At 57.4% G+C, this 12954-nt stretch overlaps 1 protein-coding gene across 3 annotated transcripts in view; it reads left to right on the forward strand.

Annotated features, from left to right (window-relative positions):
* LOC140380581 (unconventional myosin-VI-like) overlaps positions 1-12954 on the forward strand; it is a 153439-nt gene that overhangs the window by 17599 nt on the left and 122886 nt on the right. For all 3 annotated transcript variants that reach the window (XM_072464446.1, XM_072464447.1, XM_072464448.1), the window contains 2 exons: positions 62-159; positions 5985-6149. In XM_072464446.1, coding sequence (XP_072320547.1) covers positions 62-159; positions 5985-6149 — 263 coding nt within the window. The remainder of the gene's footprint in view (positions 1-61; positions 160-5984; positions 6150-12954) is intronic.

Below are 12954 nucleotides of genomic sequence, written 5' to 3' on the forward strand. Positions count from 1 at the left end.
AGTATGTATACTGCAGTACAATATAATCGTATCCTAATGTACTTTCCTGTGGCGTTCACAGCGAACCCGCTGCTGGAGGCGTTTGGAAACGCCAAAACCGTCCGAAACAACAACAGCAGCCGATTCGGGAAGTTTGTGGAGATTCACTTTCACGAGAAGGTGAATAAACTCTACTCTCGATTGTGTCGTTTAGAGCCCTGTTTACACCTGTGTTTGAGTCGTTTAGAGCCCAGTTTACACCTGTGTTTGAGTCGTTTAGAGCCCTGTTTACACCTGTGTTTGAGTCGTTTAGAGCCCTGTTTACACCTGTGTTTGAGTCGTGTAGAGCCCTGTTTACACCTGTGTTTGAGTCGTTTAGAGCCCTGTTTACACCTGTGTTTGAGTCGTTTAGAGCCCTGTTTACACCTGTGTTTGAGCTGTTTACACCCGTGTTTGTGTCGTTTAGAGCCCTGTTTACACCTGTGTTTGAGTCGTTTAGAGCCCTGTTTACACCTGTGTTTGAGTCGTGTAGAGCCCTGTTTACACCTGTGTTTGAGTCGTTTAGAGCCCTGTTTACACCTGTGTTTGAGTCGTTTAGAGCCCTGTTTACACCTGTGTTTGAGCTGTTTACACCCGTGTTTGTGTCGTTTAGAGCCCTGTTTACACCTGTGTTTGAGTCGTTTAGAGCCCTGTTTACACCTGTGTTTGAGTCGTTTAGAGCCCTGTTTACACCTGTGTTTGAGTCGTTTAGAGCCCTGTTTACACCTGTGTTTGAGTCGTTTAGAGCCCTGTTTACACCTGTGTTTGAGCTGTTTACACCTGTGTTTGAGTCGTTTAGAGCCCAGCTTACACCTGTGTTTGAGTCGTGTAGAGCCCTGTTTACACCTGTGTTTGAGCTGTTTACACCTGTGTTTGAGTCGTTTAGAGCCCTGTTTACACCTGTGTTTGAGTCGTGTAGAGCCCTGTTTACACCTGTGTTTGAGCTGTTTACACCTGTGTTTGAGTCGTTTAGAGCCCTGTTTACACCTGTGTTTGAGTCGTGTAGAGCCCTGTTTACACCTGTGTTTGAGTCGTGTAGAGCCCTGTTTACACCTGTGTTTGAGCTGTTTACACCTGTGTTTGAGTCGTGTAGAGCCCTGTTTACACCTGTGTTTGAGCTGTTTACACCTGTGTTTGAGTCGTTTAGAGCCCTGTTTACACCTGTGTTTGAGTCGTTTAGAGCCCTGTTTACAGCTGTGTTTGAGTTGTTTAGAGCCCAGTTTACACCTGTGTTTGAGTCGTTTAGAGCCCTGTTTACACCTGTGTTTGAGTCGTTTAGAGCCCTGTTTACACCTGTGTTTGAGTCGTTTAGAGCCCTGTTTACACCTGTGTTTGAGTTGTTTAGAGCCCTGTTTACACCTGTGTTTGAGTCATTTAGAGCCCTGTTTACACCTGTGTTTGAGTCGTTTAGAGCCCTGTTTACACCTGTGTTTAGAGCCTTTCACAGATAAAAGCAGTTTATTCCTGATCGCTGTCCGTGGTGCTGAACCCTGAGCTTTATGGTTTGAATAGAACGTGAAGATGGAAAGAACAGAACGAGTCATAAATCTGATTTAACGAACGTTATTTTAAAACTAAGACAAACTAAAGACGATTCTGTTTTAATGAGATTAAACTCATTCATTATGTCTAAAGGACTAAACCAGGACTAAACCAGGACTAAACCAGGACTAAACCAGGACTAAACCAGGACTAAACCAGGACTAAACCAGGACTAAACCAGGACTAAACAAATGTGTTTAATTGTTGTTGTTGTTTTATGGCGGTTGGCGTCCGAGTGTTGCATTACCGCCAGACTGTAGTCCTCAGACTCTGTCGTAGTCTGTAAAAGAACTCCTTCCATTGCTTTGGTGTTACAAAGCCCATGAGGTCATGATATGTCTTTGTGACTAGAATAGTTGTTGCTGTTTCAGAGACCGACCGGCTTTATTCCAGGGAGACTCTTCTTCATCTTCCTCTCCTTCTTTGACGTTCGGTGCTTCCACCGTACAGCTTTATTCTTCATTCTATAGGCTTTAATATTTCCACTGATGTCGCTGCTTGGTAGCCGTGCGTCTACGAGACTGGGCGAGGACAGGAGACCACCCCCACCCCAATCTCGTCACTCTGATCACTCTGACTCCCCACAAGCAGACCCCCATCACTCCGACTCCCATTTAGCGCCTTTAGCCTGTTTTCTATATCTGCCCAATCAAGCTCCTTTGTTCCAAGGAATCTCCCTGCAGCTTTAGCAATGATCCTGATCCTTTCAGTTCTGCTTTGAGTCTGAGCAGCACAGTTTACAACATCCACCATAAAGAGTACAAAATCCTCTCTATCCACAACCAGGGTATTCTCATTCATTCTGGAACCTGCACACTTGGGACCTCCACTCTTGAAACCTTCACACTTCTTGGGAGCCACGCTGGCCTCTCTCATTTCGCCCTGGCTGGGAGCAGCGCTGGCTCCTCTCTCTGTATTTACTCTAAACTCGTTACTTGAAACTTTCTTGACTGCATCTGCATAGGATATACCTTGAGAGACCTTTATTTTCTGCACCTCAGCAGCTCTTTTGCTAAACCTGCATCCCCCGTAGGCAGAGCTATGTTCTTCCCCACAGTTACAGCACTTCAGTTTTGCTCCCACGTCACACTTCCCATACTCGTGATCTCCTGCACATTTACCACACCTTTGCCTCCCTCTACAGACCGCTGCAATATGCCCAAAGCGCTGGCACTTAAAGCAACGCAGGGGCGGCGGAACATATGGCCTGACGCTATAGCACATGTACCCAATGAACACCTTACCAGGCAGGCACCTTCCTTCAAGTGTTACCATTACCGATAAGCTGTCACATCTTACCCCAAACCGGGTCACCTTCAAACGCCTAGCGTCCACCACCGTAACTCCCGTCAAATTCTCCTTAACTTCATCCACAGACGTCGCCGTAGGGACACCTACGATAACTCCTCTGACCGTGTTTCTTTCAGCATTAGACACAAGAATGTCCTTTCCACCCAGACGTTTAGTTCCAATCGCCTTCCGTTGCTGAGCCGCGTCCTTGCACACGACCAGCAGCGAGCCATCCCTAAGGACACTCGCACTCTTGATCACTCCCACAGCTACAGTTAGGCTCTTTGACAATGCCACTGAATTCCACTCCTTAAAGGATGCACTATCCTGTGCAAGCTTTATGATCACCTTACAGTCTTTGCTCTCACCCCGGATATCAATAGCTTCAGCCTCATCCTGCTGCTCATTCCCAGAACCCTCGGACGAGCTAAGGGACTTTTTACGTTTCCGGGCACGTGCAGCCAGAAAAGGCTGCTCCTCCACGCCGTCCAGAACGTCTTCGACCACCGATCCACTCTCCTCCGCCATCTCCCGTTGTTGTTGTTGTTGTTGTTGTTGTTGTTGTTTAATGGCGGTTGGCATCCAATTGTGTAATTGGATTAATTTAACTGTAAACCTGGTTCAAAGTGGACACACACACAGTCTAAAGTACAGTCTAAAGTACAGTCTAAAGTACAGTCTAAAGTACAGTCTAAAGTACAGTCTAAAGTACAGTCTAAAGTACATTCTAAAGTACAGTCTAAAGTACAGTCTAAAGTACATTCTAAAGTACAGTCTAAAGTACATTCTAAAGTACATTCTAAAGTACAGTCTAAAGTACAGTCTAAAGTACAGTCTAAAGTACAGTCTAAAGTACATTCTAAAGTACAGTCTAAAGTACAGTCTAAAGTACATTCTAAAGTACAGTCTAAAGTACAGTCTAAAGTACATTCTAAAGTACAGTCTAAAGTACATTCTAAAGTACAGTCTAAAGTACATTCTAAAGTACAGTCTAAAGTACAGTCTAAAGTACAGTCTAAAGTACAGTCTAAAGTACAGTCTAAAGTACAGTCTAAAGTACAGTCTAAAGTACAGTCTAAAGTACAGTCTAAAGTACAGTCTAAAGTACAGTCTAAAGTACATTCTAAAGTACAGTCTAAAGTACAGTCTAAAGTACAGTCTAAAGTACAGTCTAAAGTACAGTCTAAAGTACATTCTAAAGTACATTCTAAAGTACAGTCTAAAGTACAGTCTAAAGTACAGTCTAAAGTACATTCTAAAGTACATTCTAAAGTACAGTCTAAAGTACAGTCTAAAGTACATTCTAATCCTGAGAGTCAAAGCTTGTGCCTCTTGGACCTGACCCTGGATCTGACCCTGACCCTGGATCTGACCCAGGACCTGACCCTGGACCTGACCCTGGACCTGACCCTGGACCTGACCCTGGACCTGACCCTGGATCTGACCCTGGATCTGACCCTGGATCTGACCCTGGATCTGACCCTGGACCTGACCCTGGATCTGACCCTGGACCTGACCCTGGACCTGACCCTGGACCTGACCCTGGACCTGACCCTGGATCTGACCCTGGATCTGACCCTGGTCCTGACCCTGGATCTGACCCTGGACCTGGATCTGACCCAGGACCTGACCCAGGACCTGACCCAGGACCTGACCCTGGACCTGACCCTGGACCTGACCCTGGACCTGACCCTGGACCTGACCCTGGACCTGACCCTGGACCTGACCCTGGTCCTGACCCTGGATCTGACCCTGACCCTGGACCTGACCCTGACCCTGACCCTGGATCTGACCCTGGATCTGACCCTGGATCTGACCCTGGACCTGACCCTGGATCTGACCCTGGACCTGACCCTGGATCTGACCCTGGACCTGACCCTGGTCCTGACCCTGGACCTGACCCTGGATCTGACCCTGACCCTGGATCTGACCCTGGACCTGACCCTGACCCTGGACCTGGATCTGACCCTGGATCTGACCCTGGACCTGACCCTGACCCTGGACCTGACCCTGGACCTGACCCTGGACCTGACCCTGGACCTGACCCTGGACCTGACCCTGGACCTGACCCTGGACCTGGACCTGACCCTGGACCTGACCCTGGATCTGACCCTGGATCTAACCCTGGACCTGACCCTGACCCTGGACCTGACCCTGACCCTGGACCTGGATCTGACCCTGGATCTGACCCTGGATCTGACCCTGGATCTGACCCTGGACCTGACCCTGACCCTGGACCTGACCCTGGACCTGACCCTGGACCTGACCCTGGACCTGACCCTGGACCTGACCCTGGACCTGACCCTGACCCTGGACCTGGATCTGACCCTGGACCTGGATCTGACCCTGGATCTGACCCTGGATCTGACCCTGGACCTGACCCTGGACCTGACCCTGACCCTGGATCTGACCCTGGATCTGACCCTGGATCTGACCCTGGACCTGACCCTGACCCTGGACCTGACCCTGGACCTGACCCTGGACCTGACCCTGGATCTGACCCTGGACCTGACCCTGGTCCTGACCCTGGTCCTGACCCTGGACCTGACCCTGGATCTGACCCTGACCCTGGACCTGACCCTGGACCTGACCCTGGACCTGACCCTGGACCTGACCCTGGACCTGACCCTGACCCTGGATCTGACCCTGGACCTGACCCTGGATCTGACCCTGGACCTGACCCTGACCCTGGACCTGGATCTGACCCTGGATCTGACCCTGGACCTGACCCTGACCCTGGACCTGACCCTGGACCTGACCCTGGACCTGACCCTGGACCTGACCCTGGACCTGACCCTGGATCTGACCCTGGATCTAACCCTGGACCTGACCCTGACCCTGGACCTGACCCTGACCCTGGACCTGGATCTGACCCTGGATCTGACCCTGGATCTGACCCTGGATCTGACCCTGGATCTGACCCTGGACCTGACCCTGACCCTGGACCTGACCCTGGACCTGACCCTGGACCTGACCCTGGACCTGACCCTGGACCTGACCCTGGACCTGACCCTGACCCTGGACCTGGATCTGACCCTGGACCTGGATCTGACCCTGGATCTGACCCTGGATCTGACCCTTGACCTGACCCTTGACCTGACCCTGACCCTGTCTTTGGTGCCTCTTCTCTGCAGAACGCTGTGGTCGGTGGATTTGTGTCTCATTATCTCCTGGAGAAGTCTCGGATCTGCACCCAGAGCCACGAGGAGAGGAACTACCACATCTTCTACCGCCTGTGTGCAGGGGCCCCCGAGGAGATGAGGGAGAGGCTGCACCTGAAGGCCCCGGACACCTTTAGGGTAAGACCAGGGTGATCCTGACCCCTAACCCTGACCCTGATCCTGACCCTAGCACTGACCCTAACTCTAATCCTGACCCTAATCCTGCCCCTGATCCTGACCCTAATCCTGACCCTAATCCTCACCCTAATCCTGACCCTAATCCTGACCCTGACCCTAATCCTGACCCTGACCCTAATCCTGACCCTGACCCTAATCCTCACCCTAATCCTGACCCTAATCCTGACCCTAATCCTCACCCTAATCCTGACCCTAATCCTGACCCTGACCCTAATCCTGACCCTGGCCGCACCAGAACCAGACTTTGGCACTGACAAGTCAAAAGAACAATTTAAATCTGCTCATGACAAGAGTAACAATGAGAGAGGCCTCCTGCCTGAGGGGCGTGGCCTCCTGCCTGAGGGGCGTGGCCTCCTGCCTGAGGGGAGTGGCCCTGTGTTTGAGTCGTTTAGAGCCCAGCTTACACCTGTGTTTGAGTCGTTTAGAGCCCTGTTTACACCTGTGTTTGAGTCGTGTAGAGCCCTGTTTACACCTGTGTTTGAGCTGTTTACACCTGTGTTTGAGTCGTTTAGAGCCCTGTTTACACCTGTGTTTGAGTCGTTTAGAGCCCTGTTTACACCTGTGTTTGAGTCGTGTAGAGCCCTGTTTACACCTGTGTTTGAGCTGTTTACACCTGTGTTTGAGTCGTTTAGAGCCCTGTTTACACCTGTGTTTGAGTCGTTTAGAGCCCTGTTTACAGCTGTGTTTGAGTTGTTTAGAGCCCAGTTTACACCTGTGTTTGAGTCGTTTAGAGCCCTGTTTACACCTGTGTTTGAGTCGTTTAGAGCCCTGTTTACACCTGTGTTTGAGTCGTTTAGAGCCCTGTTTACAGCTGTGTTTGAGTTGTTTAGAGCCCAGTTTACACCTGTGTTTGAGTCGTTTAGAGCCCTGTTTACACCTGTGTTTGAGTCGTTTAGAGCCCTGTTTACACCTGTGTTTGAGTCATTTAGAGCCCTGTTTACACCTGTGTTTGAGTCGTTTAGAGCCCTGTTTACACCTGTGTTTAGAGCCTTTCACAGATAAAAGCAGTTTATTCCTGATCGCTGTCCGTGGTGCTGAACCCTGAGCTTTATGGTTTGAATAGAACGTGAAGATGGAAAGAACAGAACGAGTCATAAATCTGATTTAACGAACGTTATTTTAAAACTAAGACAAACTAAAGACGATTCTGTTTTAATGAGATTAAACTCATTCATTATGTCTAAAGGACTAAACCAGGACTAAACCAGGACTAAACCAGGACTAAACAAATGTGTTTAATTGGATTCATTTGACTGTAAACCTGGTTCAAAGTGGACACACACACAGTCTAAAGTACAGTCCAAAGTACAGTCTAATCCTGAGAGTCAAAGCTTGTGCCTCTTGGACCTGACCCTGAGCGGCCTCCTGCCTGAGGGGAGTGGCCTCCTGCCTGAGGGGAGTGGCCTCCTGCCTGAGGGGAGTGGCCTCCTGCCTGAGGGGAGCGGCCTCCTGCCTGAGGGGAGCGGCCTCCTGCCTGAGGGGAGCGGCCTCCTGCCTGAGGGGAGCGGCCTCCTGCCTGAGGGGAGCGGCCTCCTGCCTGAGGGGAGCGGCCTCCTGCCTGAGGGGAGCGGCCTCCTGCCTGAGGGGAGCGGCCTCCTGCCTGAGGGGAGCGGCCTCCTGCCTGAGGGTGTGGCCTCTCGTCAGTGCTCCTCCCGCAGGTGGAGTCGGCACGTTGAGCTGGGAGAGCTTGTCCTGGAGCAGAGCAGGAGGTGGTGTTGATCCTGGTGGAGGAGGAGTCCAGGTGCTGCAGGTGAACTGAAGAGCCAGGTTGATGGGGTCGTCCGCAGACCTGCAGAGGGTCCAGCAGCAGGAGGTCCAGCAGCAGGAGGTCCAGCAGCAGGAGGTCCAGCAGCAGCAGGAGGTCCAGCAGCAGCAGGAGGTCCAGCAGCAGCAGGAGGTCCAGCAGCAGCAGGAGGTCCAGCAGCAGCAGGAGGTCCAGCAGCAGCAGCAGGTCCAGCAGCAGCAGGAGGTCCAGCAGCAGCAGGAGGTCCAGCAGCAGCAGGAGGTCCAGCAGGGGGGAGGTCCAGCAGGGGGAGGTCCAGCAGGGGGAGGTCCAGCAGCGGGGAGGTCCAGCAGCAGCAGGAGGTCCAGCAGCAGCAGGAGGTCCAGCAGCAGCAGGAGGTCCAGCAGGGGGGAGGTCCAGCAGGGGGGAGGTCCAGCAGGGGGGAGGTCCAGCAGCGGGGAGGTCCAGCAGGGGGGAGGTCCAGCAGCAGGAGGTCCAGCAGGGGGGAGGTCCAGCAGGGGGGAGGTCCAGCAGGGGGGAGGTCCAGCAGCAGGAGGTCCAGCAGCAGGAGGTCCAGCAGCAGGAGGTCCAGCAGGGGGGAGGTCCAGCAGGGGGGAGGTCCAGCAGGGGGGAGGTCCAGCAGGGGGGAGGTCCAGCAGGGGGAGGTCCAGCAGCGGGGGGGAGGACCAGGCCCTCAAATGACCTAATGGCTCAAGCCCTGTGGTGCTGAACAGTCTGTGCAGTGAGAGGTTGAGGTTCTGCTGTAACTGACCAGGCCTAGAACACTCTTCAGTCTCAGGCTGTGACTCAGGAACTCGACTGTAGAAACCGCACGACTCATGGCTCTGTGGGCTCCGCTCTGGCTCTGTGGGCTCCTCTGGCTCTGTGGGCTCCGCTCTGGCTCTGTGGGCTCCGCTCTGGCTCTGTGGGCTCCTCTGGCTCTGTGGGCTCCTCTGGCTCTGTGGGCTCCGCTCTGGCTCTGTGGGCTCCGCTCTGGCTCTGTGGGCTCCGCTCTGGCTCTGTGGGCTCCTCTGGCTCTGTGGGCTCCGCTCTGGCTCTGTGGGCTCCTCTGGCTCTGTGGGCTCCTCTGGCTCTGTGGGCTCCTCTGGCTCTGTGGGCTCCGCTCCTCTCTCTTTGGGCTCCGCTCTGGCTCTGTGGGCTCCGCTCTGGCTCTGTGGGCTCCTCTGGCTCTGTGGGCTCCTCTGGCTCTGTGGGCTCCGCTCTGGCTCTGTGGGCTCCGCTCTGGCTCTGTGGGCTCCTCTGGCTCTGTGGGCTCCTCTGGCTCTGTGGGCTCCTCTGGCTCTGTGGGCTCCTCTGGCTCTGTGGGCTCCTCTGGCTCTGTGGGCTCCGCTGGCTCTGTGGGCTCCGCTCTGGCTCTGTGGGCTCCGCTCTGGCTCTGTGGGCTCCGCTCTGGCTCTGTGGGCTCCTCTGGCTCTGTGGGCTCCGCTCTGGCTCTGTGGGCTCCGCTCTGGCTCTGTGGGCTCCGCTCTGGCTCTGTGGGCTCCTCTGGCTCTGTGGGCTCCGCTCTGGCTCTGTGGGCTCCGCTCTGGCTCTGTGGGCTCCGCTCTGGCTCTGTGGGCTCCTCTGGCTCTGTGGGCTCCTCTGGCTCTGTGGGCTCCGCTCTGGCTCTGTGGGCTCCGCTCTGGCTCTGTGGGCTCCTCTGGCTCTGTGGGCTCCTCTGGCTCTGTGGGCTCCGCTCTGGCTCTGTGGGCTCCGCTCTGGCTCTGTGGGCTCCTCTGGCTCTGTGGGCTCCTCTGGCTCTGTGGGCTCCTCTGGCTCTGTGGGCTCCGCTCTGGCTCTGTGGGCTCCGCTCTGGCTCTGTGGGCTCCTCTGGCTCTGTGGGCTCCTCTGGCTCTGTGGGCTCCTCTGGCTCTGTGGGCTCCGCTGGCTCTGTGGGCTCCGCTCTGGCTCTGTGGGCTCCGCTCTGGCTCTGGGCTCCGCTCTGGCTCTGTGGGCTCCTCTGGCTCTGTGGGCTCCGCTCTGGCTCTGTGGGCTCCTCTGGCTCTGTGGGCTCCTCTGGCTCTGTGGGCTCCTCTGGCTCTGTGGGCTCCTCTGGCTCTGTGGGCTCCTCTGGCTCTGTGGGCTCCTCTGGCTCTGTGGGCTCCGCTCTGGCTCTGTGGGCTCCGCTCTGGCTCTGTGGGCTCCTCTGGCTCTGTGGGCTCCTCTGGCTCTGTGGGCTCCTCTGGCTCTGTGGGCTCCGCTCTGGCTCTGTGGGCTCCGCTCTGGCTCTGTGGGCTCCTCTGGCTCTGTGGGCTCCTCTGGCTCTGTGGGCTCCGCTCTGGCTCTGTGGGCTCCGCTCTGGCTCTGTGGGCTCCTCTGGCTCTGTGGGCTCCTCTGGCTCTGTGGGCTCCTCTGGCTCTGTGGGCTCCGCTGGCTCTGTGGGCTCCGCTCTGGCTCTGTGGGCTCCGCTCTGGCTCTGTGGGCTCCGCTCTGGCTCTGTGGGCTCCGCTCTGGCTCTGTGGGCTCCTCTGGCTCTGTGGGCTCCGCTCTGGCTCTGTGGGCTCCGCTCTGGCTCTGTGGGCTCCTCTGGCTCTGTGGGCTCCTCTGGCTCTGTGGGCTCCTCTGGCTCTGTGGGCTCCGCTCTGGCTCTGTGGGCTCCGCTCTGGCTCTGTGGGCTCCGCTCTGGCTCTGTGGGCTCCTCTGGCTCTGTGGGCTCCTCTGGCTCTGTGGGCTCCTCTGGCTCTGTGGGCTCCTCTGGCTCTGTGGGCTCCTCTGGCTCTGTGGGCTCCTCTGGCTCTGTGGGCTCCGCTCTGGCTCTGTGGGCTCCGCTCTGGCTCTGTGGGCTCCGCTCTGGCTCTGTGGGCTCCTCTGGCTCTGTGGGCTCCTCTGGCTCTGTGGGCTCCTCTGGCTCTGTGGGCTCCGCTCTGGCTCTGTGGGCTCCGCTCTGGCTCTGTGGGCTCCGCTCTGGCTCTGTGGGCTCCGCTCTGGCTCTGTGGGCTCCTCTGGCTCTGTGGGCTCCGCTGGCTCTGTGGGCTCCGCTCTGGCTCTGTGGGCTCCGCTCTGGCTCTGTGGGCTCCTCTGGCTCTGTGGGCTCCGCTCTGGCTCTGTGGGCTCCGCTCTGGCTCTGTGGGCTCCTCTGGCTCTGTGGGCTCCTCTGGCTCTGTGGGCTCCTCTGGCTCTGTGGGCTCCGCTGGCTCTGTGGGCTCCGCTCTGGCTCTGTGGGCTCCGCTCTGGCTCTGGGCTCCGCTCTGGCTCTGTGGGCTCCTCTGGCTCTGTGGGCTCCTCTGGCTCTGTGGGCTCCGCTCTGGCTCTGTGGGCTCCTCTGGCTCTGTGGGCTCCTCTGGCTCTGTGGGCTCCGCTCTGGCTCTGTGGGCTCCTCTGGCTCTGTGGGCTCCTCTGGCTCTGTGGGCTCCTCTGGCTCTGTGGGCTCCTCTGGCTCTGTGGGCTCCGCTCTGGCTCTGTGGGCTCCGCTCTGGCTCTGTGGGCTCCGCTCTGGCTCTGTGGGCTCCTCTGGCTCTGTGGGCTCCTCTGGCTCTGTGGGCTCCGCTCTGGCTCTGTGGGCTCCGCTCTGGCTCTGTGGGCTCCGCTCTGGCTCCTCTGGCTCTGTGGGCTCCGCTCTGGCTCTGTGGGCTCCGCTCTGGCTCTGTGGGCTCCGCTCTGGCTCTGTGGGCTCCTCTGGCTCTGTGGGCTCCTCTGGCTCTGTGGGCTCCTCTGGCTCTGTGGGCTCCGCTCTGGCTCTGTGGGCTCCTCTGGCTCTGTGGGCTCCTCTGGCTCTGTGGGCTCCGCTCTGGCTCTGTGGGCTCCGCTCTGGCTCTGTGGGCTCCTCTGGCTCTGTGGGCTCCTCTGGCTCTGTGGGCTCCGCTCTGGCTCTGTGGGCTCCGCTCTGGCTCTGTGGGCTCCGCTCTGGCTCTGTGGGCTCCGCTCTGGCTCTGTGGGCTCCTCTGGCTCTGTGGGCTCCGCTGGCTCTGTGGGCTCCGCTCTGGCTCTGTGGGCTCCGCTCTGGCTCTGTGGGCTCCGCTCTGGCTCTGTGGGCTCCTCTGGCTCTGTGGGCTCCGCTCTGGCTCTGTGGGCTCCTCTCTGGCTCTGTGGGCTCCGCTCTGGCTCTGTGGGCTCCTCTGGCTCTGTGGGCTCCTCTGGCTCTGTGGGCTCCTCTGGCTCTGTGGGCTCCGCTCTGGCTCTGTGGGCTCCGCTCTGGCTCTGTGGGCTCCTCTGGGCTCCGCTCTGGCTCTGTGGGCTCCTCTGGGCTCCGCTCTGGCTCTGTGGGCTCCTCTGGGCTCCTCTGGCTCTGTGGGCTCCGCTGGCTCTGTGGGCTCCGCTCTGGCTCTGTGGGCTCCGCTCTGGCTCTGTGGGCTCCTCTGGCTCTGTGGGCTCCTCTGGCTCTGTGGGCTCCGCTCTGGCTCTGTGGGCTCCGCTCTGGCTCTGTGGGCTCCTCTGGCTCTGTGGGCTCCTCTGGCTCTGTGGGCTCCTCTGGCTCTGTTGGCTCCGCTCTGGCTCTGTGGGCTCCTCTGGCTCTGTGGGCTCCTCTGGCTCTGTGGGCTCCTCTGGCTCTGTGGGCTCCTCTGGCTCTGTGGGCTCCGCTCTGGCTCTGTGGGCTCCTCTGGCTCTGTGGGCTCCGCTCTGGCTCTGTGGGCTCCGCTCTGGCTCTGTGGGCTCCTCTGGCTCTGTGGGCTCCTCTGGCTCTGTGGGCTCCTCTGGCTCTGTGGGCTCCGCTCTGGCTCTGTGGGCTCCGCTCTGGCTCTGTGGGCTCCTCTGGCTCTGTGGGCTCCTCTGGCTCTGTGGGCTCCTCTGGCTCTGTGGGCTCCGCTGGCTCTGTGGGCTCCGCTCTGGCTCTGTGGGCTCCGCTCTGGCTCTGTGGGCTCCGCTCTGGCTCTGTGGGCTCCGCTCTGGCTCTGTGGGCTCCGCTCTGGCTCTGTGGGCTCCGCTCTGGCTCTGTGGGCTCCGCTCTGGCTCTGTGGGCTCCTCTGGCTCTGTGGGCTCCTCTGGCTCTGTGGGCTCCGCTCTGGCTCTGTGGGCTCCGCTCTGGCTCTGTGGGCTCCGCTCTGGCTCTGTGGGCTCCTCTGGCTCTGTGGGCTCCGCTCTGGC

The sequence above is a fragment of the Eucyclogobius newberryi genome, unplaced genomic scaffold (genome assembly GCF_026437365.1).
Source record: "Eucyclogobius newberryi isolate DKJ021-1_F unplaced genomic scaffold, fEucNew1.0.hap1 SCAF_49, whole genome shotgun sequence".
Taxonomy (NCBI): domain Eukaryota; kingdom Metazoa; phylum Chordata; class Actinopteri; order Gobiiformes; family Gobiidae; genus Eucyclogobius; species Eucyclogobius newberryi.